Source organism: Falco naumanni, chromosome 5 (assembly GCF_017639655.2).
Source record: "Falco naumanni isolate bFalNau1 chromosome 5, bFalNau1.pat, whole genome shotgun sequence".
In the NCBI taxonomy this organism is placed as follows: domain Eukaryota; kingdom Metazoa; phylum Chordata; class Aves; order Falconiformes; family Falconidae; genus Falco; species Falco naumanni.
The window spans coordinates 3,966,329-3,988,543 of NC_054058.1; the positions used below are offsets into that span (position 1 = coordinate 3,966,329).

Below are 22,215 nucleotides of genomic sequence, written 5' to 3' on the forward strand. Positions count from 1 at the left end.
GAGGTCCAAGCTCCGCCCGGGCAGCGGGAGGGCTCCGTGCCGCTGCCGGGCTGAGGGGAAGGACCGCGATGGCGCTGCTACTGCTGCTGCTCCTGCCGCTGCTGTCGGCCGCCGCCGCCTACCTGTGCTGCGTGCGGCGGCACACGGGCAGCGCGGGGGCCGTGCTGCGCCGCCGGGAGCCGGGCCGGGCCGAGGCGCGGGGGCCGCAGCCCGCCGCGGGACCCTGTGAGCGCCGGGGAGGAGAGGGGGGGCGAGCGGGCGGGCGGGGAGCGGGACCCGGCGCTCACTTCTTGCCTCCTTTCCGCAGTGGGCCCCGCGGCTGTGCGGCTCCGGGCTGCGGCTCTTCGTTCATGTGGCAAACACGGTGCGTCGGGGCAGCGGGCGCGGTACCTCAGGGCGCGGCGGGAGCGGGTAAACAGGGCGGTAAAACCCCACCGAGGCTGGTGGGGAAAGCGGGACCAGGGAGTTCGGAAGGAGGGGGTCTGCTGGGGAATCGTGGGGAGGTTGCGGCGCTCCCTGCGTGCCTTTGGGTTCAGCCTGGCCCCCGGGTGGGATGCGGTGGGGAGAGGGCGAGCTGGCCCCTGGCTGAGGGTGGCACGGAGAGCCCGCAGCCAGCACCAGGCTCGGCGGAGTACAGCGGCCGTCAGCTTCCCTCAGGTGTGAGGGGCTCCGGGCCCTTCGGCCCTCAGGGAGGGTGCTCAGGAGAGCCTGGAAGGCAGCCGTGCCCCAGCGCTCGCCCCAGCACTCCCTCAGGTGGGCTTTGGCCTGCGGCTGGTGTGGAGGGTGCGAGGGCTGTGGCAGGGGGCTGGGGGCTGGGGGGGGAAAGCCTGCGTCCCCTGCCTTGCGGCATTGCTCACCCAAAAGCAGGTCCTTTCTGTTGCTGCTTGGCCTTTCCTTGTGAGCAGGGGTCAAGGTTAGGCATGAAAGCCACGTTTCAGCAGAGTGACCTTTTGCAGACCTTGGAGGCTGGGTGGGCCTGGGGTGAAAACTAGCGATGGGCTGTGTGTGTTTGTGAGAATACCTTGCAAGTGGCTTTCTTCCAGGATATAACAGCCAGAATACCTTTTCTTCTTTGCTTTGTGGCTGCTTCTGGTGTGTGGCCCTGAGCTTCTTATCTTTCCTGACATCCCCCTTGGAGGGGGGAAGTGAGATTCTCAATCTCCTACAGGACTGTGCTGGTTTAGATTAGATATAGATTAGGAGCCATGCATTTTCAAGAAGAGGCAGCAATTCTTATGTAATGTGTGAGGCGACATATCACTTCGTGGATCTGGGAGTGTGAGTCTTGCTTCAGACTTGTACTGTATGTGTACATCCCTTAACATGTCTGTGAAGCCCACTGTTGAGCTATTAGGACAGGCTGGAATAAGGGCTGCTCTCTTTGGGACCGTGGGCTACACTGGGAACCAAGGTATTCAAAGAGTGTTTTCAGCTGTCTGCTACCACAGAGTCTCCAAATTGTTCATGCTTTTCCAAGTTAACTCTGTTTACTGCAGGAGCTGGTTGAGCGAGAGGAACGATCCTAACAGTAGGATGAACAAAATAATAAGTGTCTGCCTTATGCTATGTTTGCATAATCTGTGGAACATGAAGAAAGTAATAGATGGGAGCTAGATAGATGCCTCTTAAAAGTGTTGCACCCTGCAGCTGCAGGCTGCTTCAGGGCTGTGTCAGGGAAGGACAAAAGCAGGAGAACCAAAGGAACACTCTCTTTATAATTATATAAATATGAGGGGGGCAGGAAGAGGAAGCATTTCGGGCCAGTTTTGTGGCCTGAAGTACAAGCATTTGTGCTATTTTTTTACTACATAGTGTTGCATGCTCTCTAGGGTGCTTTTAGACTGCGGCAATTGTGAGCACATCCAGCATTCCTTGTCTAGTGAGGAAGGTGTTTGGGTCAAAGTTACTGCAAACCAATGTTTCTGCTTACTTTCTTCTAGGCTTTTGGACAGATCTGCTTACTGCCACTTTTAATAAGGTAAGAGTGGGGAGTGTTCTTCCCCTCCCAGTTCCTTTTCTTTTTTTTTTTTTTCTTGTAAAGGTACTTGCATTGTGTACCACTTATGGGTTATCTGAAATGGCCTTTTCTAAGAGGGAAGCTGCATAACTTGAGAGTCAGCAAGATTTTCATAATGTTTACTAGATTATTTAAAAAAAAAACAAAACTGGTTTGAGTGGGCCTCTATGAGAAGGAATCAACCTTTATTCACACTCAGGCAAGTGGATAGAAATAAAATTCACCAGCTTGCCTCTTTGCCTTTCTGTTCTTTTGCTAAAGAGCAGTCTTTCTTTTCAAATCAAAAGCATGTGCAAATCTGCTGTTTATCACCAGTAGTGGTAAAAGAATAGTAGTTGTGTGGAATTGAGGCCGGACATGAAGTTCAGAGGTTTTAGTATGCTCTTTTTTAAGTTACCCACTATTTAGATCAGCCTTTCCTCCTTCTCTCACTTTTATGTTTTTGTTTAGAAACTGTGCTTTCAAGTGTACATTGCACTAAGCCAGTCAGGTAAGAGGTGTCGGGAACCTCAAGCTCACGCTTGGCTCAGTTTGCCTGTGATTTGGTGGATGATCTGTGCAGATCCCAGGACACAGAAATGTATTACACATAATTGGTACCCCTCAATTTTTTGTTTGGGGCATGTGAATCAGTCCCAGACAAGTGTCGCTGCTGTTACACAGCAGATCATTCCTTGACAGCTATGGCAGGGTCTTGGGTTTTTTCCTTTACATGTTCCAAGCCCTGGACTTACGCTGGTTGTATTTGGTTGCAAATGAACCATGTTGAAGCAGGTCATGGAAAAGTCTGAAGAGGTGCTGTTTTAACAGGATTAGTGCTTGAATGTATGGTTTATACTGCTTTCTCAGTTTCCTTTCCATTCCTGTCCTCTTTGGTCTGTGGGTGATATGTCTAATTAAAGTGAATCAAAGACTTTCACCATTTCTTTCTCAGCTTGGGTTTACGGAGGCTGGCTGGCTTTATGTCAAGAGGTAGGAGGCTCTGTTAAGCAAGCAGGATAGATTTGATGCTGCCTTTAAGAAAGGTGTAAGGGATTATCTTGTAACTGTTGCAACTCCCTGCTGTAAGAGCAGACTGCTAAAACAAAATGTTCTTGGGTAAGGTTCCCTCTGAACAGTCTGAAAAATTAGTCATGGTGGAGCTTGCAACTCTAGCAGTGACTCTCTTTCAGGCTGAACAACTTCTCGCTCATGCGTTCGCTTGACATTCATGAAGATCCCACGTTTATCCCGGAGGTTGCTGCGGAGGTTGCAGAAGACAAGTCTGAGGCTAGAAGCACTTCAGATATTATCGAGCAGCTGATAGCTGCAAGGTCAGTATGTGATGTGTAAGAGTGGAGTGGAAGAACACTTGTCTTGGCACTATTATATCAGTGGAAAGCTGTTGTCGTCAGTATTCTGGATTAAAATCTTTTCCCACACCCAGCTATTTTACAGAACAAATAGTGCTGTCAGTCATCTTTCCTTTTGTAACTTATAAATTGTTGGTAGTTATGTGAAGTTTCTACAAGTTTCAGGGAGCCTGCTTATTGGGGAGAGACCAAATTCTTCCCTTGCCAGGGTCCTGGTTGCACTGTTAGAGCAGATATACCCTAGTGGTTGGCTAGTCAGTGCATACAACCCTTGAAATGAGTTTGCAGGTGTGGCGTTTCTTGCCTGCGGGGTATCTCAAAGAGAACACAGGGGTTACTTGGAGGAGAGAAGGTACATGGGTTGTAAAGAAAAAGATCCACAAGAAATCAGGCTCTGTTAGTTACATTGCTTGGGTAAAAGCCAGTTCAGCATTTTGACTGCAGCCTGCACTTGATTAAATCCCACTAGATTCCAGGCAAAACGTTACTAAGGCTTACATGTCTCCTGAGGTCTGATGCTGAGATGGGAGCATCTGGGCTGCTGTGAATGCTCTCCTCATCTCATCTTGGTTCTTACTGTGGGCCTATCCAGTAGTTACTGAAAATGTGAGCTGTACTTCATCAGCATCTCAGGTTCTCTATATGTATCTCAGCTTTTAGCAGGATTAAGCTTGCTCCCTGCTCAAGTTCTTAAACTAAAGCAAGAAAAAACTTTCAGCTCCCTCACTTTAGAGGGAGGGATATGTTTTCTGCAGGCATTGGTCAGGGTGAGTGCAGCCTTCTAGTTCTTGTGTCCCTGCCTCCACCAGTGATACATACAGGGCAGGTTACTGGAGTCTTAACCTCTTCCCAGCATAGCACGTTATGGTGCCATGTGCTGTCCTGTTCCAGGATTTGGCTTCTAGTTTGGGTGATGACATGGAGACATCACAGGAGTAGTAATTGTAGCTAGCTCTTCACATGATCTTATGTTAATCCTGTTATGATGAGAAATGTGCTAGAGCCGTTGACTTAGTTTTAAAGCAGCTTGCTGATGTGTATCCTTGCATGTGCTGCATGGTGCCTTTTCCCCCTCCTGCACAACACACTGTATGTGCTGCTGGTTATCTCTGGATCTAACTTGCAACAAGATCCTGGGAGTAGTTTTACCAGTATGTTCTAGCTATTCTGTAATGTTGCAGTGGTGAGTAGCAAATGTGAACCTGGAATAAATTTTGAACAGTTTAATGACTGCTGTATTGCAGTAGAAATATGAAGCAACTAGGAAATGTCAACAAGACTGACCCCTTATTTCTGTGGCACCCTTAGAGTGCCTAGTGTCTGGCATGTGTGCAAGGAGTCTCTGACAGTGTGAGTTGAAAAGCATAGGCTAGCAGTCCAAACAGTGACCAGCAGGTTTACTGTGAGTGGTGTCCAAACCTGCATTGGACTGTGATGCTGAAGTCTATAGGTCTAAATAGGGGTGGCTTTGATGGTTCACAGTTGTCCCTTTAATCATTTCTTTGCAGGTCTGATTCTGCTAGCAATGGGTTTAGCTTCAAAGGGATCAAAGACTACTTGGACTGCTACCGGTAGGTGAAATTACAGTCTGGAAACAACCTGTCTCACGTGTTCCCCTCCTGTGGTGGGCTGCCACTGTTCTACAAGCTCTTAGGCCTCTCTCTTTGTTAGAATTGTCCTTGAGGTACCACTGTTTAGCATCACCCTCTGCAGTCCTTTCCCACTAATAAAGTAACAAAAGAAAACCAGCTGGGAGAGCTGGCACAACTTTTACAAGCCTGCAAGGATATTTAAATGCTATTTTCTTTGGCTTATTGTCAGTCTTCTCTGGGGGAGATTTCTACATACCTTGTTTGCCCAAACATGAGTGAGAAGGAGAGGAAGGTTCATGTGGATGATGCGAGTTGCATATACTGTGCATCTTTGAAAAATCACTTGTGTCCCCTCTGCTTGTGTTCCTGTGAGCAGTTTGCCTGCTTTCACCCAGTAAATGTGTCCAGCTTGGAAAGAACTGGGAGTACATCTCTGACTGTCCAGTTCTGCAAGCTGTTGGCTGCTTGGTAGCTCCTGGTTGCCTGTGGGGCATGTGCCACATGTAGAGTGCTCACATAAATCCTCTTGTGCTCCTCGCACTGGTTCCTCAAGGACCACCTCTACCAGCAGGCTGTGGAGTGGAAGCTGACACTACAGTCTGGTGTTACAGGTGCATCCTGACTGTGCGGCTTTTGTGTCAGCCAGAGATAGACGTGTTTGTGGTGTAACGTAGCCTTTTGCCAGGAGCAGTGGAAGGCCTGTTTGTTATGACAGTACTGCTGGGAGCCCTTTCTTTGTAACGGGAGACCTGTAGGAAGGAAGGGGAGGCTGACCTCTTGGTCTTAGCTCATAGTACTGGGAGTTTCATAGCTTCAGGAGCTTGAGGACTCTGTAAAACTGTCAGCTGGCCTTCCCTGTTTATCTGGTGGTTCAGGAATATCTTGGTAACTTTCCTAGCTCCTGCCACTATTCTAAGGGTTGGAGGTGTGCTGTGTAGGCAAATTCTGTACTTAAGGAAGGGAGTCTTCTGTCCTGGTGGTGTCAACTGTGTTGAAATCATCACCACATGCAGATTTTTACATAGTTCTTGCTTACAGCTGTGACAGCTGCCATCTTGCTACATGAAGGACAAATCCTGGGTGTGGGTGTGGTGTGGGGGTCTTGTAACAAGGTCCCAACTTCTGTCCTGCCCTGTAGGAGTGGGAAGCTGACGCCATCTCAGGTAGCAAAGAACATCATTGCCATGCTGGAGGACTGCGACAAATCCACGCCCCCACTCAGAGCGATAGTGCAATGGGACTCGGAGCAAATAATGCTGGTAATGTCTGCATCTGGTAGGAAAGGGGCCTCTGCTGCCCCAAGAGCAGTATCATCCATTAGAAGGGGCAGAGGCTCTTCTGCTGATATATTGCACAGATAAATATGTATGGTTTTCCTCCCTCCTTGTGCAGAGGACTACAAACAAGTTTTCTTCCTGCCAGGAGAGAGGTAGCATTAAAGCAGTCTGTTTCCTGCTGGATGACTATATGTTTAAAATGGGACTTCTGTGCTTATGTGTTATCTATTAGCATAGATGCTTCGAAGTAGTGGTTTCCCACCAGTGTATGGTGGAAGAAGAAAGAAACTCTTATAGTTTGGCTTAGTAGCAGACTGAGAAAACCATTTTTGGTATCCATTCTGATGCTGGTAATGACCTTTGGCTGAACTAAATACATATAATATACACTTTTTATTTTTCCTTTGTGCAGATGGCTGAGGCCTCCACTGCTCGTTACAGGAATAAATGTACCCTGTCATATCTGGATGGCATCCCAGTGTGTCTGAAAGAAGAGTTCAAAGTGGTGAGTTTCCTTGTCTAGCTGTCAGTTCATCTTGCAGGTGGTCAACATGGACAGCTCACTCCAACGAGGTTTAAAGGCCAGCTCTAATGAGGTTTTAAGGCCAGCTCCTTGGCAAAAGCCTGAGAATGTTTGTAATGAGTAGGATTAACAAGTTTTGCCAGGTGAAGACAGATCTTGGGTACAGCAGATGTGTTTCATATCTTGTACTGATCTCTTTAATCCGTGGGAAGTAGAGAGTGGGAGTGGGAAACAGTCCCTCTTCTGATGAAATGAGAATGTATGAAAGCATCTGTAGCAGTGGGTGTAACTGCCTGTATTTCTCAGGCACTGCCTCTGCTCCACCAGCAAAGCATCCCTCTCTCCTTACTTTAAAGGACGTGTCAGAAATATGCGTTACTTTGAAAATCTTCATTCATGAGGAGTTTTGCCTGTGGCCTAACAAGTTACCAATAAATGCTCCTGACAGTGTCATCAAGCTGTTGTAGGTTCTGCAGAGACCTGCCCACAGGGTGGGAGTCCTGTTTCTGTATAGAGTCTTCCATTGCTACCTCAAGGAGTACTTAGCATATCCTGAAAATTAGTCCATCTGGTATTTTGGCATTCATCTAATCTTGGTGCCTTGCTTCAAGGCACTGCAGATCTGAAATGCTGCAGCTCTGTCTGTAGAAAAATGGAAAATAGAGCTCCTACGTGCTGTGGAGCCAAGGTGACTGTTCTGCAGCCTCTGGGCATAGCAGTTGCATTGTTGCAGGGAGGCAGACGTTTTGACGATCTACGTGTTTCTGCTCTTCTGTGTCATGGTATTAAAAGGACTCGTCTGCATGGGCGAAGGACCAGATATTGAAGGGTTAAGTGTCCTGTGAAGCTTCCTAGACCCTACTTACCTCTGTGGGTCCTAATGTCTGGGATCTGTTATGGAGTTGAAGCGTGCATGCTTCACAGGCACACATGCCTGCCTACCTTGCCAGGGTTTTAGGGTGAATAATAAGGTGTCTTCTTGCTAAGGTACCTTACCGTCACCGAGTGGGAACAGTGTATCTTGGGACAGAGCCTGAAACAGAAGATGCTACTGTGGCCAAGAAGCTGCGAGAGGCTGGGGCTATCATTATTGGGGTCTCAAACATGCATGAACTAGGGACTGGAACAACTGGATGCAACCCTAATAGGTAAAAATCCCTTTTGCCTCTCTTTCCCCCCCTGTCTAGAAAGCTAAAAGTCTGTCCAGTACTGTCAGGGAAAGGTATAAAAATAGGGCAAGCATGTGAGGATAAAACTGACTGAAGCACCCTGTGCAGGGAGAACCCTGAGGGTATAAAACCCCAGCATTGTAGATCTGAGGGTCAGTGTAGCTGTGGAAGCCTGAAGGCACCTGAAACCAAAGGAAGGAGAGAATCTGAGTGGTGTCTGCTGAGTAAGGAACTTGGTTTGCCAGGTCTTACAGGCCTGGAGGTGTGAATGTTTACAGGATAAGTGGTAGACAAAAGTGGTGACAGAAAATAGATAAATAGTAATCTAATGCTTAGTCACAGTAATGGCTAAAGGCCCAGAATGATGAGAAAATGTAGTCATCTCAGGATAATGTAGTGGGTTTACTGTATTTCCTAGCTAAAACAGGTTCACTGGAATTTACTTTACTGTTGAGAATTCTCCAGCTGTAGCCAAACTGAGAACTGCTATTCCAGAGCAGTGGTCCTCAGAGCCTTGATAAGGCATGTGTGAAGAGCCATGCTTGTGCACATGCAGCTGGATGGAACTGGGGATCCCCCGTCAGCTGCAACAACACACCAGGGCATTTTCTCCCTGGGTTGGCTGGGTACCTTGCCTCCTGGCCGGTCTCTGGTGTCTGGGGACTGTGGTCAGACTGGAGACTTTGGGAGCTGTTGCTCTGGGATAAAGGGCAGAGTGGGGATGCTGACTTGCTTGTCTGTAAGAATTGCTGGCTGCCAGCTGCTCTGCCTTTTGGAACTGCGTAATGCACTGTAGCATGCTGTAATGGCATGGTGTTGTCGCAGACAGAAGAGCTGGAGTGGCATCCTTTCTGTTGCTTTGAGCCTGCCTTTTGGATGGGCTGCTTGTGATAATGAGATTGGGCTCTGAGGTAGAAGTCTTCTTTGCAAGAAGTCCCTTGTTTTCTAGGGACATAGCATTGTCTGGGATTAAATGGTATCTCTTTACTAAGAAATCAGAATCCCTGAACTGTGTTTCTGGATCTTTTCCTGCCCTGTAGTGCATGTGGTCCTTCCTAAGAAAAGATTCAACACTGTTTGTCTGCTTCAGGTACCACAAGATCCCTAGGAATCCCTACAAGCCTAACCACTTCACAGGTGGGAGCTCCAGTGGGTCAGCAGCAGCTGTAGCAGCAGGTAAGTGGTCCTAAATGGAGATCAGAGGTGGTGGGAAGAAGGTCCTGAGCCAGAGTACCTCACGCATTTAGTTTTTACAAGGGGGTTTAGAAGCTGGAGAGAACTTGTAGCTGAACAGAGAGCTCTGTGTGCTGTCTTGGCTACAGCTACTAGTAGAATGGACAGGGCAACACGATGTCTCTGATCACAGGCCCATGTGTGGGTTGTTTTTTTTTTTTGTAGGTCTCTGCCCAGTGGCTATTGGCACAGATGGGGGTGGCTCTGTGAGGATTCCTGCTTCGTTCTGTGGTGTGGTGGGGCTGAAAGGTAGAGTCCTTTAATCATGGAGGGGGAGTGTGTGTCTTGTTCACCGTTTTGAGGATGCCACAGACAAGTCAGGCACAGTCCATTAATTCCTGTCAAGCAAAACTGGACCAGAGAAACCCTGGAGTATAACACCTTGGGAGTCACATGGGCTGGACTGGCAGAGTGGACATATTCTCAATACTGACTATTGTAAAGATATTAAAACCCCCAAACTTACTTGAGTCAAACGCTAAACAAAACACTGGTGCTGCTTTTTTTGCTACTCACTCATCCCTCTTCAATATCCATTTGTTGCCGAGAGGTGTTCTTAACACCTGTGTCTGTAGTGAGCTGGTGAAAAGCAGCTCCAGCCCCAATGGTTTGCCATCACCCCTATTATATGGAGAGGCTGATGCTGCTCAGACTATCTGGTCCATTAAACCTGGTAATAGGCTTGTATATAACCGGGATGTAGTAATTCCCTCTTATCTCGGTGTTAGAAGGAGTAACAGGTTTTGCTGTACAAATTAATGTAATCAAGAAGAATGTGCAGAGGACATAAATGCACAGGGCAGTTTCTACACCATGGGAGGTGGTGAGACAGGATTGTCACATGGAAGAGATGCCAGCTTTTGGGAATGGCTTATCAGTCTGAAGGATCTTGGCTGCTTCATTTGAGGGCAGATACTCAGCCATTACTGTTTTTCTGTCCTTCACATGTGATCAACTTGATTAATTTTGATTCATCTGAGGAAGATAATGATGACAATGACAAAAATCTAACTGCTCAGAAAGGCGATACAAGTACTTGCAGAAGACAATTGGTGTTAGGCATGAGGTCTCACTGGTGGAGTGGGTGAAATCTCCCAGGGGGTGGTATCTCCTGCTGTTGATAATCCTGCTGCTGCCTCTCCATCCTCCATACCATAGGTGCTGCTTCTGCATATTTCAATGCATGTATTTCAAAATGCCCCTGCACATATTTCCTCTCAGCTAAATAATTTCTTACGGGGAAACCAGTTTCACTATTTGTTGAACCTGTCTCTTTCACTGATGAGACAGATCGTGGTCAGCAGAACAGGGCACTGAAAGATGAGTGACTGCGCTCTGAAACAGCAAACGGTGACTAGCAGGGTATGTTGCTTACTGACTAGAGGTATCGGAGCCATCTAGGTCAGACCTTGCCAGCAACTACTGGTACCTGGCTAACTGCCCATTTCTTTTTCTCTAGGCACATTTGGGCGCATCAGTTCTTACGGCAGCTTGCCACTCTCCTACTCCACAGTCAGTGTAGGTAAGAGAACTTCTGTTCCGCTTCAGGGACCTTGCTGTGTGCTGCTCTCGCAGGGGAGGCAATCAGTGCCTACGAAGGACCTTGGGAGGAAGGGTACCGTTTACTCCTTGTCACATTTTTAGAACTGATCTCTCTTTTACAGGACCTATCTGTACCTCAGTGGCAGATGCAGCCATTGTTTACAGTATCCTTGCTGAGCCAGATCCGCTCTATCCATATGGTAGGTGAGCCCTCTCCCTCCCAAAGCCCAGGTGCTTTGCCTTCCTAGAGGCATCCTAGATAAAAGGAGGAACTCTTGTTTGTGCCCTGCAGGACTAAAACAGCCCAAAGCAACTCTATCCGATATGTGTGCTACTGACCTGAAAGGCTTAAAACTGGGAGTGGACTGGACATTTTTTAAGGTGACTGTTCTACCTCTTTCTTTCTGCTGCTTTGCAAAATGAGAATTTAAAGGAATTCAGTGCATTCACTGTTTCCTTGCCTGTCATTGTTAGAGCTCTTCATATTTAGTCTTGTAATTGGAAGAGAATATACCCGGGGTGAAACCATCGACAGGGATAGATTTTTTCCTAGGGCAGTCTTTTGAGGAAAAGTCTGTTGGAGGCATGAGGCAAACTAATGACTGTACAGTTGATGGCAGTGTGCTTCCTTATACTGCTGTTTCTATTGGAAGCAGTGCTTCTGAGCTGATTACAAAAGGCAGTTGGTTTAAACTCAAATGAGGAAAATTAAGTGTATCTGTTTGGTGACAATGCTGTAGCTGGCTGCGTGATACTTCATCATTCCAATATGGAAACAGGGCTTGCAAGCTAGTACTGCTTGGCAACTGTAATGTGACCCCACAAATGTGCTCAGGATTTCTTCCCTGGAGGAAAACCAGGACTCTTTCTGGCTCTGCCCCAGTGCAGAGGAGGAATATGCTCTCCTCTGGAAAAGATGACCTTTCTTTTCCTTAGGGGTATGACCTGCAAGCTGTGGAGCAGGTGGCCTAGGGCAGTCCTGGAGGGCTGTGTTTCACTACTATTAGGGACAAGAGCAAGGATATCTCCATGAGGACCAAAGTCCTGGTGAGTGCGCTCACCAAGGAGAAGAGGGCCGTTACTAAAGTCTGCTTAGTTCTTTGCTTTTATTCTCTAGGCATGTGACGATGAAGTCCTGTCCATCTGTGAGAAAGGTAAAGAGGAAAAGTCTGTCTCTTACTCTGCCTGATGTCAAGGTATCACGTGGTGCTCCTCTTACATCTGCATTAAAAAGATCTCACCAGAAGTCCTTGAAGGCAGATGTTTAAAGAGGTCTGGCTGGACAAACAGCAGTAGCTTTGTATTAGGGAAGCTTTCCTGACTGCTGAGGGTTAAAAAGCTGGGCAGTTGTAGGCTAGTCAGGTTACAATGGAAGAATGCAGTCCAGTGTGCTAAGCCTCTGTATAAAGACAGATCTGTGCTTTTAATACTTACTCTGCGAGCTTTAGTGGTAAAAGACTTTTAAGGGAGAGACTTGTTTCACGACATAATGTTCAGTAGCAAAGACAGGGCTAGGTCTTTGTGATGTATCCAGTCCTCTGGTATTTCCTTGAAATCAGCCAAATGGTGCCTTTAGGGTGGCTTTGTCAGATTTTAGACTAAGCAAAATTGACCCTGGTGAGTACTTGGGGCTGGGGCAAAAGACTCTACAATGCCTGGTATAGTAAGTAGTTGGCCTCCTATGCATTGGAGCTGAGAGAGTTCACAGTATTCAAGCTTTGTTTGCCTGGATTTTCTTCAGCCTCCTTATTTCCATAAACACTCATGCTTCTGCATGTGTAGAGTTTTCTTAGAAGAAATGCACCATAAGCCAGTGAAATAGGCAAGCTTGGGTATTTATGAAGAAGCTGGGGACAAAAAAAAGATACAGATTCTTTTTAGATGGCAAAATAGTCACTTTTCCTGAAATCTTGGTGTTCAGCCTTACTAAAGTACATCAGGATTTAGTGAACCTGTACTGTTGACCTGGTCTCTTGAGTATCCCCTGGGTTTCTCTACCATAACGGTTCATAAGAGGCTTTGAATGGGAATCTTGTGATGCTAAATAAACACTTCGTGCTGATAGAATACCAGTCATGTCAAGTGCTTGGAAGCATTGTTGGTCCACCTTTACTCTTTAGGTTAACTTTGGGGGCTAGAGGGAAGAGCTGAACTTGCCTGAAATGCAGCAGCTATGTTAGGAACCTGTCTGCAAGCCCCTGCCCTGTTGGGATGTTGAGTTCTAGTTAGGCTGAAGGCCTTTACCTATGAGAAGCAGCTGCAGCAGTCTGCATGCCACATGATGTGCTGGAGATGCTTACCTTGTAATGGCCTATGGGGTCTCCAACTTCTCAAGGGAGTGGAGATTTGCAGCCCTTCTGTGAAGTTTGGTGTACTCAGGGATGCTGTTTGTTTTACCTGTTCTGTATGCAGCTGTGGAGCACCTGCAGAGTTTGGGAGCTAGTGTGGTTGAAGTGTTTCTTCCAGAGATGGAGGAAGTTCGAGTAGCACATGTCATCTGCATTCTCAGCGAGATGAGGGACTTCCTACAACCTGACTTCAATAAACATTTCCAGGAAATGGTAAGTAGCAGCAGCTTGGATCGGTGGCAGTAATTGTCCTGGCTGATACAGAGCAAGTGTCATGTCACTGAGAAACCTGAGGGTTTCCTGCTGTTTCTATGACAAACCACCAGTTGGGTGAGTACCGATATAGTAGACCGGACCTGGAAGAGAACTTCTGGGCTCCACATTGAGTTTCTTGCAAGCAGAGCCATGGTCGATGTTTTCTTTCAGAATTTGGACACTCGGGCTAACCTGGCCTTGGCTTCCCAGTTCACAGCTCTGGATTATATTACGGTAAGGAACGTGCTGTGGTGAAGGCTGGAGGGAGGCACCTAGTGAAATTGTAAAGGTGGGGTAGAGGATTCTCTTACCTTTCCATGTGTATGGAGAGATTATCACCCAGCTGGACTGCCTTCTGCTGTGAAAGCATGCTGAATGGTGGGGCACCACAGAGGACACACCATCTGGACTAGTCCTGCATCTTTGATTCTAAACTGCAGGAGCGGTGTTGTCTTTTGCAAAGGTGCATCAAACGTGACCCTCACGGATCAAGAAGGCCCAGTCAGACAGTGGTTTCTCTGCTTGCAGGCAAATCGACAGAGAACTCGGAGCATGCGATTTTTGCAAGAGATCTTCACCACTGTGAACTGTATCCTTACACCAGGTATTGGCAGTCTCAGCCAAAGAGTGGGTCCCCAAAAGCTGTGGTGCATTTTAGGAACAGTCACTCCATTAACTTCCCTTTTTGTGCATGACTTTTGTGCAAATACTTTGCTGTGTCTCAAGCCTTCAGAAGCTAATGCAGTCTGGTTAGAAAGGCTGCTGTGTATTTCTAGATCTGCTGTATTTCTATTCTTACTGCCTATATCGTCCATGACTCTGAGAAACTCCTTGGTATTTGAAATGGGAGCTGCAGAGCCAGCACGTTGACATGGGGGGGGGGGGGGGGGGGACTGGATGTCTACTTCTTATGTATGCAAATGTTCTTGCTCTAAAAAGGAACTAACTGCTTAATTCATAAATCCCAGTGACTTGATTGCGTTCCAGGGGTGTGAGTTGGCATCACCAACGTTTATCAAACATGGCTTTAATGAACTGAGCTGTTCCTTTAAGATTGCCCACTGCCCGACTCTTCCTTTGCTCTTTAAGCACTTAAGGTTGCCCAGACAGGCTGTGGAATCTCCATCCCTGGGGATATGTAAAAGCCATTTGGACATGGTCCTTGGCAGCCTGCTCTAGCTGACCATCCGAGACAGAAGGGTAGACAAGATGATGTCCTGAGGTCCTCTTAAATTTGTGATCTCTCCACAGCTGTTGCTTGCACTGCCCCAAGAATCTATGAATCTGATCTCTTGACTGGGAGCAGCGACCTGTCCCTCACAGTCCGGTCCATGAGGTAAGAAGAGCACTGCTTGCACTACAGTAACAAGCGTGGGAACAGCTGGAGGCTAGCTGCACTAATTGAAGGAGCTCAGGCTGTAGAGCAGGAGAGATTGATCCTAGTCTTTTCCCCAAAGCATGTCTTTGCTGCTGTCCTAAGGCAGGAATGCTGACAACAGCTTTTTCCCCAGGTTCATGCAGCTTGGTAACTTCACTGGGATTCCAGGCCTTGTGGTCCCCATTGGATATTCTGCTGCTGGGCTTCCCATCAGTTTCCAGGTGAGTATTGTCTCTTTGTGAATGCTGGGTCATAAAAATCCCCAGCTGACTTTGTCCTGAACCACTATAACCAGGCTCCTGCTGTTCCACATAACACACTTGAGGACTTGGCAGGCACTGGTAATAAGTTTTAACTTGTGGGTGAAGAGATTTGCCTCAGAGAAACTCACTCCTGAATGGTAGAAGGACTCTTCAGATATCTGGGAGGTAGACTTATCTGTCGTCTTGTTTGTTTGCATCAGTACCCAATTTGTCACTACTCTTTCATCTCAGATTTCTCATTTCTGTAACTTCTTTAAGACCTTCCGTCCTGAAATGGACCTCATGCATATGAAAGGCCCATGTCTTGTAATGATAAGTCACACAGCTGCCTTTATCCCAAATAAAAAGTTACTTACTGATGTAATAGGGAAAAAAACCATGTGTCCTTTAGGTGCTGTTGAGGGAAAAGAAATTGTTTTCTAGGGCTTTCAAGAGCACCTGTATGTGATGATGCTACTTTTTTCCTCCCCTCCTTCCTCCTTTCTCTCTCCCTCTCTCGTCTTCTCCCAGGTCATGGCAAAATGGTGGGATGAAGCTGTTCTTCTGAGGATTGGCCTGAAGCTAGAGCAGTTCCGTTACCAGACAAAAAAACCATCCATTTATTACGACATCCTTGCATGATGGAATGACCAAGAAGGGGACTAAGCCTTTTTTTTTTTTTTTTTTTTCCTAGTGTGACCTGAGCGAATATTAAGAGTGGACTTGTTTTCAGTGTTCATCTAAGTAAGGCTCAGTAGTAGGCCCGTTTGAGGAATGGGGAGGAACACTGGTCTAAGCAGGCACTGATGCTTAGCAGCCATCACTTCTGCTCCCTGTTTGTTATTGGATGGTCCAGTTTATACTGGGGGCACCAACTGTGCTAGCTAGTTCCTCACTGTGTTTTTGCCAACAGGGGAAGCTGCAACTATCTTCTGCAACCCCTTTCCATGTAAGTGTCCTGTGTAAAGATGGAAGACAATTGCATCTACAGGACTGCATGTGGGCAGTTCATACTACTGTGCAGGGAAAGGTGCAATCTCTAGACCTTAAACCTCACTGAACTCCTCCTGCTCCAGGATATAACAAAGGTACTGTTTTGCGGGGGGAAGAGACAGCAAATAATGCCTAGCTCCCTTGGAATGAAGAGGATCTTAACACAACTGCAATTAGGTAGTTTTGTCTTTTGGCCCCTTACTTAGTTCCTCACAGCAATATAGCAAGCCTGTAGCTATGGAAGTGTTGCTGTGCTGCTGTTCCTTAAGCTACAAACAGCCTAAGGTCAGTTCTTAACTGTTCCACGAAGTAAGGGTGTGCTTGCTACATGAGCTGTCCTATCTACCTTCGGCCTTATGTGCAAGGGTAAGAAAAAGTAGAGCATGAATCCTCGTCAACTTGGCGATGCAAAGCTCTGGTTCAGGGCTCACCATGTATCCTGGGCTTGTGATCAGGCTGCTGGAGAAGCTGTCATATAGATAGGAGCAGAGAAGATAACTGTATTCTTACTCAGCTTGGAAGGGAAGAAGGAACAGAAAGTAGTTGCAGTTTCTCCCAAACTCAGTACGGTTTGGGAGTTTTTTTTCCCCCCATACATACCCACTCTTTAAGCAGAGCTAGCACTTTACTAATGGCGAAGTTCAGTCAGACGGCATCTGAATGGAAGAACATCACATTGTCATCTCCTTAATCACCTGAGTTAAACCATCAACTCCTACCATCAGCTGCCCCTAGCATCCACAGTTAAATTATATGGTTGATACTGTCTTTTAATTCCCCTATGTGATACTGCCACAACTGTTTTTTCACTAGATTCTAGTATAGTTCAGCTTTATGAAGAAGAGTTTAAAAGTAAATGTTTCTATTATTAATGCTAAGTTATTAAACACTACCAACATACCTTGGAGTGAAACACTGCTAAAATGCATTGTATAGCAATAAGGGAGTTCATAAGTGTTTGACAAGAATAAATTTCTGCCAGGAACATTACTGCTTGGAGGAAGTGACTGAATATTCCCTAATTTAATGCTATTACTCATGGGATTAGAGATGGATGTTTAAAATACTCAACTAAAGTCCTTCTAGATGAAGCTATTTATTTCATATCCCTTCCTAAATGACACATGACAAAAAATTATAATTTCAATATTTAATTAATTCTCTGGGCAAAGCTCTTGAGGGAGCTCAAGTCGCTAGGAGGAATGATAGGAGCTAAAGTTAAGGGTTTGTTGTCTTTTAAAAATAATACTCACATCCTACTAACAGTGGGAAGAAGAAAGAACTGAGAGGTTTTACTGACTGACAATAGCGTTGTCTGTCTTTTCTGCACACTGCTTCCTCCCTTTCTCTAAACTGGTATCACATCAGTGCACGTTTCCAGTGCAACACTTCCCTGGTACTGAATTTACTATGATAAACTTTACTTGTCCTGGTGAAAGGCCCTCGTGTTTCCTTTCTTCCCCTGGCTGTTAACTTATCCAAGTTCTACAGCAGACCAGTTCCTAATTAACATCAGTTCTATCCCCACTGTATGCAGTAGCAAGGCAGTTGTGTGAGCAAAGCGGACACAGTGACCACACACACAATCCTGTTGCTTCACATAGATATATGTATGGGTATAGATATACGGTATATACACATTGATTTTTTTATATATATATATAAAATAACACCTTGTTTATAAAGCGACATTTAATTGCCACTGGTTCCCTTCCCGCCCCACAAAAACAATAGTATACAAAATATAAAATATTTTAAATATTTATAAACGCTGCAAGAAAAAAATAGAACTGTACGAAAATATTTTTTTTTTCTGAGGTTCCCTCCCTGGCCTGTGGGAAGGGAAAAAGAAGGGGTACACATTTGGCCGGCCTAGTGTGCCTTGAGTCCGTAGTTGTTAAGCGGGTAGGAGTATGCCCTGCCTAATACTATCCGGTCCCGGAGGAGCTTAAATAAGACATAATAATTGCAGAAAAGGATAAGGGCCATGGAGAGGGTATGGTTCCACTTCTCTGAGCGCAGCAGTGAGTAGAGCTGGTAGCAGACCACACTGCCCTCGATGAGAATCAGGAGGTTGAGCAGCCGTAATGGACGGTGAAAAAGGAACTGTAGGGAAACAGTTAAAGACAGATTTCTATAATTTGTTGCAGTGTTAAAGTGGGGAGGGGTACATACATAATGTTGTTGGGCACCACTGTGCTAATGACCACCATGCTGGGCAGAAGAAATGTTTGTACTGCAACCACTGCTAGCATAAGAAACAAGGTGTGTAGGAGTGTCATTTTTCTTGAGAAGGGGAGGATGGGTGAAATAACGTACTGGCCAGCTGACATACTTTAATGTTTCCTTGGAAGACATTGACTAGAACCCTCTTCAAGAATATGCCACTGCCTGATGGGAGAGCTGCATCACTGTAACGAGCACGCGCTGACAAGGCAGCCGTGGCTTCCATCCTGCCCAGACATCACTGTCATCCTGCAACGGGAAAGCCCCTCTGCTGCAAATGGGTATTTTAGCCGCAACAGGCTGTTGCACAGCACTGAACTCTTCCCCACGATCTGCTCTGCTGCAGCTATGTTTGCGCCTCTCCTCCCTCCCACCATCATAAGTCACCAAGCAAGAGAAGAGATACTTGCGTAAAAGCGGGCGTGGGACACATCTGAAGGCACTGCTACGTTATAAGGCCCAACTGCTTTATACAGGCATCGGCTACGTCGCACCAGAACTCCTTGTGGCCATATTGTGTTTTCTGACCAGCTGTGGGGAAACAATGCCAGAGCATTAGCATCTGTGCTCCCAGCTCCCTGGACGTGGGTTCACGAGAATGGACTGCATCTTGAAAAATACCAAAGCCTCTGCCACAGGGATGTCCTAGCTCCCACTGGAAAAGCACAGAGGATCACAAGCCCACCAGATGGACTCTGAGTGATGTGAAGAAATGGCTCCCAGTGCAAGAGCCTAGCCTGCTGCATTGGAGGGGGCCACCCCCTGCCCCTGCACATCCTACTTCTCCAGTGGCTAAGAGGAATCTCCGTGTTTTTTTCTGGGAAGGAACCAGCAGAGACCAGAGAAGCTCGGATAGCTCTCTAGAGTAGATGTTTCTGTTTCTAGGGAACAGAAAGGCCAGCAGAGTTGCATGGGGAATGGAGAAGTGTCCTCAACAGATAAGTACTGCTGGTGTTTCCTTATTTACTAGAATGTCTTCTCTTGGCCAGGTATGCCAACCTCTCCCCATCCCCACACTCACATATGCTGCGGAGCATTGCTGTAGGAACCATGTTCTAGCTTCTGCCACTTGCCAAGGTGGGCAGCTGATCTGTGAAGCAGGTCACAGTACTTGGGAGGCAGCAGCTGAGTGGTGAGCATGACAAAGGCATTGATCCACACCATGATGAGGTGCTCACACGACCAGCGCATGTCGTAGTACTGGGTGCTCTGCAAAGAGACCAGACAAGAACTTGGCACCACTGTCATAAAACAGAGGAAGGAATGACAAGGGACGTACTGCATGTGCATCCAGCAGACCCACACCACATGTTACAGGCATGCGCTTTTGGACCGGTGGTTTCGGAGGGTTACAGCTTAGGAAACACTCAAGACTCCCTTCTCCTTGACCTGAAGGAGAAAGGGCAGGGGATGATGCTGCAGCTGGTGCCTCTCCTCCTCCAGCAGCAGATACCTAGGGGGGTTTGCTTGCCACAGAACTGTCCCAGGAGCACCAATTGCACCAAGACTGCTACGTGGATTTGGAGCCCTGCCCACTTCACTACACCAACTGGAGCTCGTTCAAGTTAGAAAAATGACAGATTAAAAATACAACCCTCACAATGACAAAAAGTTCTCGAATTTAGCTTGCCAAGCATCCTAGTTGGCTCTGTTTTCTAGCAGGCTGACCACCAAAGCCTCTGATCCAAGCACTTGAAAGCCAGGATGTTGGATCTGAGACGGGTAACAACAGGTTCCCTTTTCTAGGAAGAACACAGCTATCATCTGCCTAGGACAGGGGGTGGGAGAAGGGGAGTTAGTAAGTGGGGTGATGGGACTAGAGGTGCATCACATTTATGGCAATACCTATCCGCCAACCAGGAGCAGTACTAGTGCACTCCGGATGCAGCCATGCTCCGCTATCCAGGCTGCCAAAGGGGAGACAGAGAAAAGGGGAATTAACCAGGAATCCGGCCTGGCAGCAATTCACACAACATTCAGAAGGAGACGGCGGGCAGGGGCGCGGAGAGAGCCAGAGAAGAACTACCTTCACAAAACACAGTGGCAGGAACGCCACGTAGTAGGCACTGAAGAGGGAGTTGAAGAGAACTTCCTTGATCCTGCGGTTGAAGTCTGCTTTTAGGCACTCCACCTCATTGCGGATGAGATCTGGGGAAAGGGGGCAGCTGTGGGTGGGGATAGACGTAGGATTATTGAACTGTTCTCTCAGGGATTCCCACAGAAGCGAGAGGAAATCTTTGGGTTTGACCAGGCTGCTGACAGCTGAAGCCCCATCATCCACCATCTGGTCCTGTACCAAGTAACCACAGTCTGCAGGCAGGGGCTGTGCTCTGCTGTCCTGGTGGAAGCAGCACAGAGGAACATAGACACCAAACCTGCAGAGAAAGAAAGAAAAAAAAAAAGGGCTGAAATGACAGCTGTTCCAACACGAAGCAGGGGGCACCTTCTCAACAGATACTGGCCTTTATGAGAGAGACACCACAGAGGAACCCTCATTCCAGAAGTGTCAGTAGCCAACTCTTCTCCCCCATAAAAGCCCAGAGGCTGCAGCTTCAACAGCTGTGCAGAGAAGCTTCTTTAAATCTCATTTATGGAACCAATGATCCCAGTCTTCAGTCGCAGTAAAGGCCCCTCATGCAAACAGCATGCTGAGGCAATGTGCTTCACCAGCTCAGCACCACCTCCTTGCATCATACCCTGGCCACTCCTACTTCCCCTTTAATCATAAAAGGAGGACACTGATTACAGCCGACAGCTCTGCTTCCCATGGTGGTTCATGCCGCCCCCAAGCAGCTATGCTCCCCGTACACCTATGTATGCAGGTACAAGGTGGTGTCACTCACGGGTAGCCCAGGAAGAGGAGGTTGAGCACTGAATGGCTGCGGAAGAGGTTGACCAAAGTCCAGCAGAGCACCCATCCGCAGAGGGTGAGCAGCACCAGGCGCACCATGTAGTGAATCACTGATGTCGCACCCACCTGAGAGGCCTGCAAATGGGGAGGAAACAGTCAGCCGCTCTGTAATGCGAGTGCTAGACCGTGAGCACCGGGGTGCCTGTGGAGGAGGAGGAGCAGGGAGAGGGAAGGCACAGCTGCCCCCTTCCAGATGCAGCAGACTTTCCTACAAAGGTGAATGCCTTTGATTTTATTCGTGACTGATAGAATCTGAAAGATTCAAATAAGCACAAGTTGTAGGGCATGACTAAAATAGGGCCTTTTGAAAAAAAAAAAAAAAAAAAAAAAGCAGAGCTGCAAAATAGAAAATATTTTTGCTCAGGTCCCTTATTGCTCTGATGATAGTCCAGGATAGCCTGAAACACGCTTCCTCTTGCTCTCTCCTATAGAAGGATCAAGTCTCAGCATTTATTTTCCTAAAGAACTGGAATGTCACAGTTCTCAGCTAAGGGAAGAGAAGATGGTGCACCATAGCAATCCCAAAACTAGATTTCCACCGCTCATCTCTACTGGATGTACAGGCTGCAGTCTAGTAAGGAGGCACCACCTTCAAAAGGGCAGCAAGAAAGCTTGTTCCAGTCTCCAGAGGGGAGAAGGCAACTGAACTATGAAAAGATTCTTAGGGGTTAGAGCCAATAAATGGGACATGCAAGAACTTGCATGGAAGGTTTCAATGCAGAAATTTCAGTCTATGGGAAGTTTTATGGAGAATGTGAACATAAATGAAAATGGCAGGAATCAGAGATGAAAAAAGAACTTCAGAGATCCCATCTGGTCCTTCTATTCAACAGGATAGAACTGTTCCTTTATTTTATTTTATTTATTTTTACACTTATCGCTTAGTTGCTTGGCCTGGAGTTGTTAACCATTTCAGTGGACAGACCTTCCATTTTCCTTAAAATGAGCTTCCTCAAACATACATCTGGCCTGGTTCTGCTCTCACAAACAGGGAGAGTCCCAGAATCTGATGTGACACAACCAGAGTCTCAGAGTTAATCAGTAACCAGGACTGGAAAAGCAGTTCTACCAGCTATTCCTACTTCACTTTAGTGTACTCAGACATCCTCCTGCTGACCTTTCCCCTCTTGTCTCCTGTTCATTCATCCAGTCTTGGC

General features: G+C 47.0%; 2 protein-coding genes across 6 annotated transcripts in view; one reads left to right on the top strand and one right to left on the bottom strand.

The window, feature by feature from the left end:
- The first annotated feature begins 7 nt into the window (after positions 1 to 7).
- Positions 8 to 17,359, top strand: LOC121088437 (fatty acid amide hydrolase-like). Its single transcript, XM_040594505.1, is given in 21 exon segments — positions 8 to 176; positions 178 to 225; positions 308 to 364; positions 1,941 to 1,978; positions 3,190 to 3,330; positions 4,878 to 4,940; positions 6,100 to 6,220; positions 6,651 to 6,743; positions 7,749 to 7,909; positions 9,021 to 9,106; positions 9,329 to 9,412; positions 10,623 to 10,685; positions 10,828 to 10,905; positions 10,998 to 11,086; positions 11,823 to 11,859; positions 13,118 to 13,266; positions 13,480 to 13,542; positions 13,837 to 13,912; positions 14,560 to 14,644; positions 14,820 to 14,907; positions 15,460 to 17,359. Coding segments are annotated over 21 exon segments (1,839 nt in total). The 5' UTR covers positions 8 to 68; the 3' UTR covers positions 15,571 to 17,359.
- Positions 17,360 to 17,512: 153 nt separating this feature from the next.
- TMEM39A (transmembrane protein 39A) overlaps positions 17,513 to 22,215 on the bottom strand; it is a 28,109-nt gene continuing 23,406 nt past the window's right edge. For all 5 annotated transcript variants that reach the window (XM_040594511.1, XM_040594508.1, XM_040594510.1 and 2 more), the window contains 5 exons: positions 20,991 to 21,133; positions 20,174 to 20,522; positions 19,169 to 19,356; positions 18,558 to 18,678; positions 17,513 to 18,027 (listed from right to left, as the gene is read on the bottom strand). In XM_040594511.1, the coding sequence (XP_040450445.1) occupies positions 17,794 to 18,027; positions 18,558 to 18,678; positions 19,169 to 19,356; positions 20,174 to 20,522; positions 20,991 to 21,133 (1,035 nt within the window). In that variant the 3' untranslated portion in view covers positions 17,513 to 17,793. The remainder of the gene's footprint in view (positions 18,028 to 18,557; positions 18,679 to 19,168; positions 19,357 to 20,173; positions 20,523 to 20,990; positions 21,134 to 22,215) is intronic.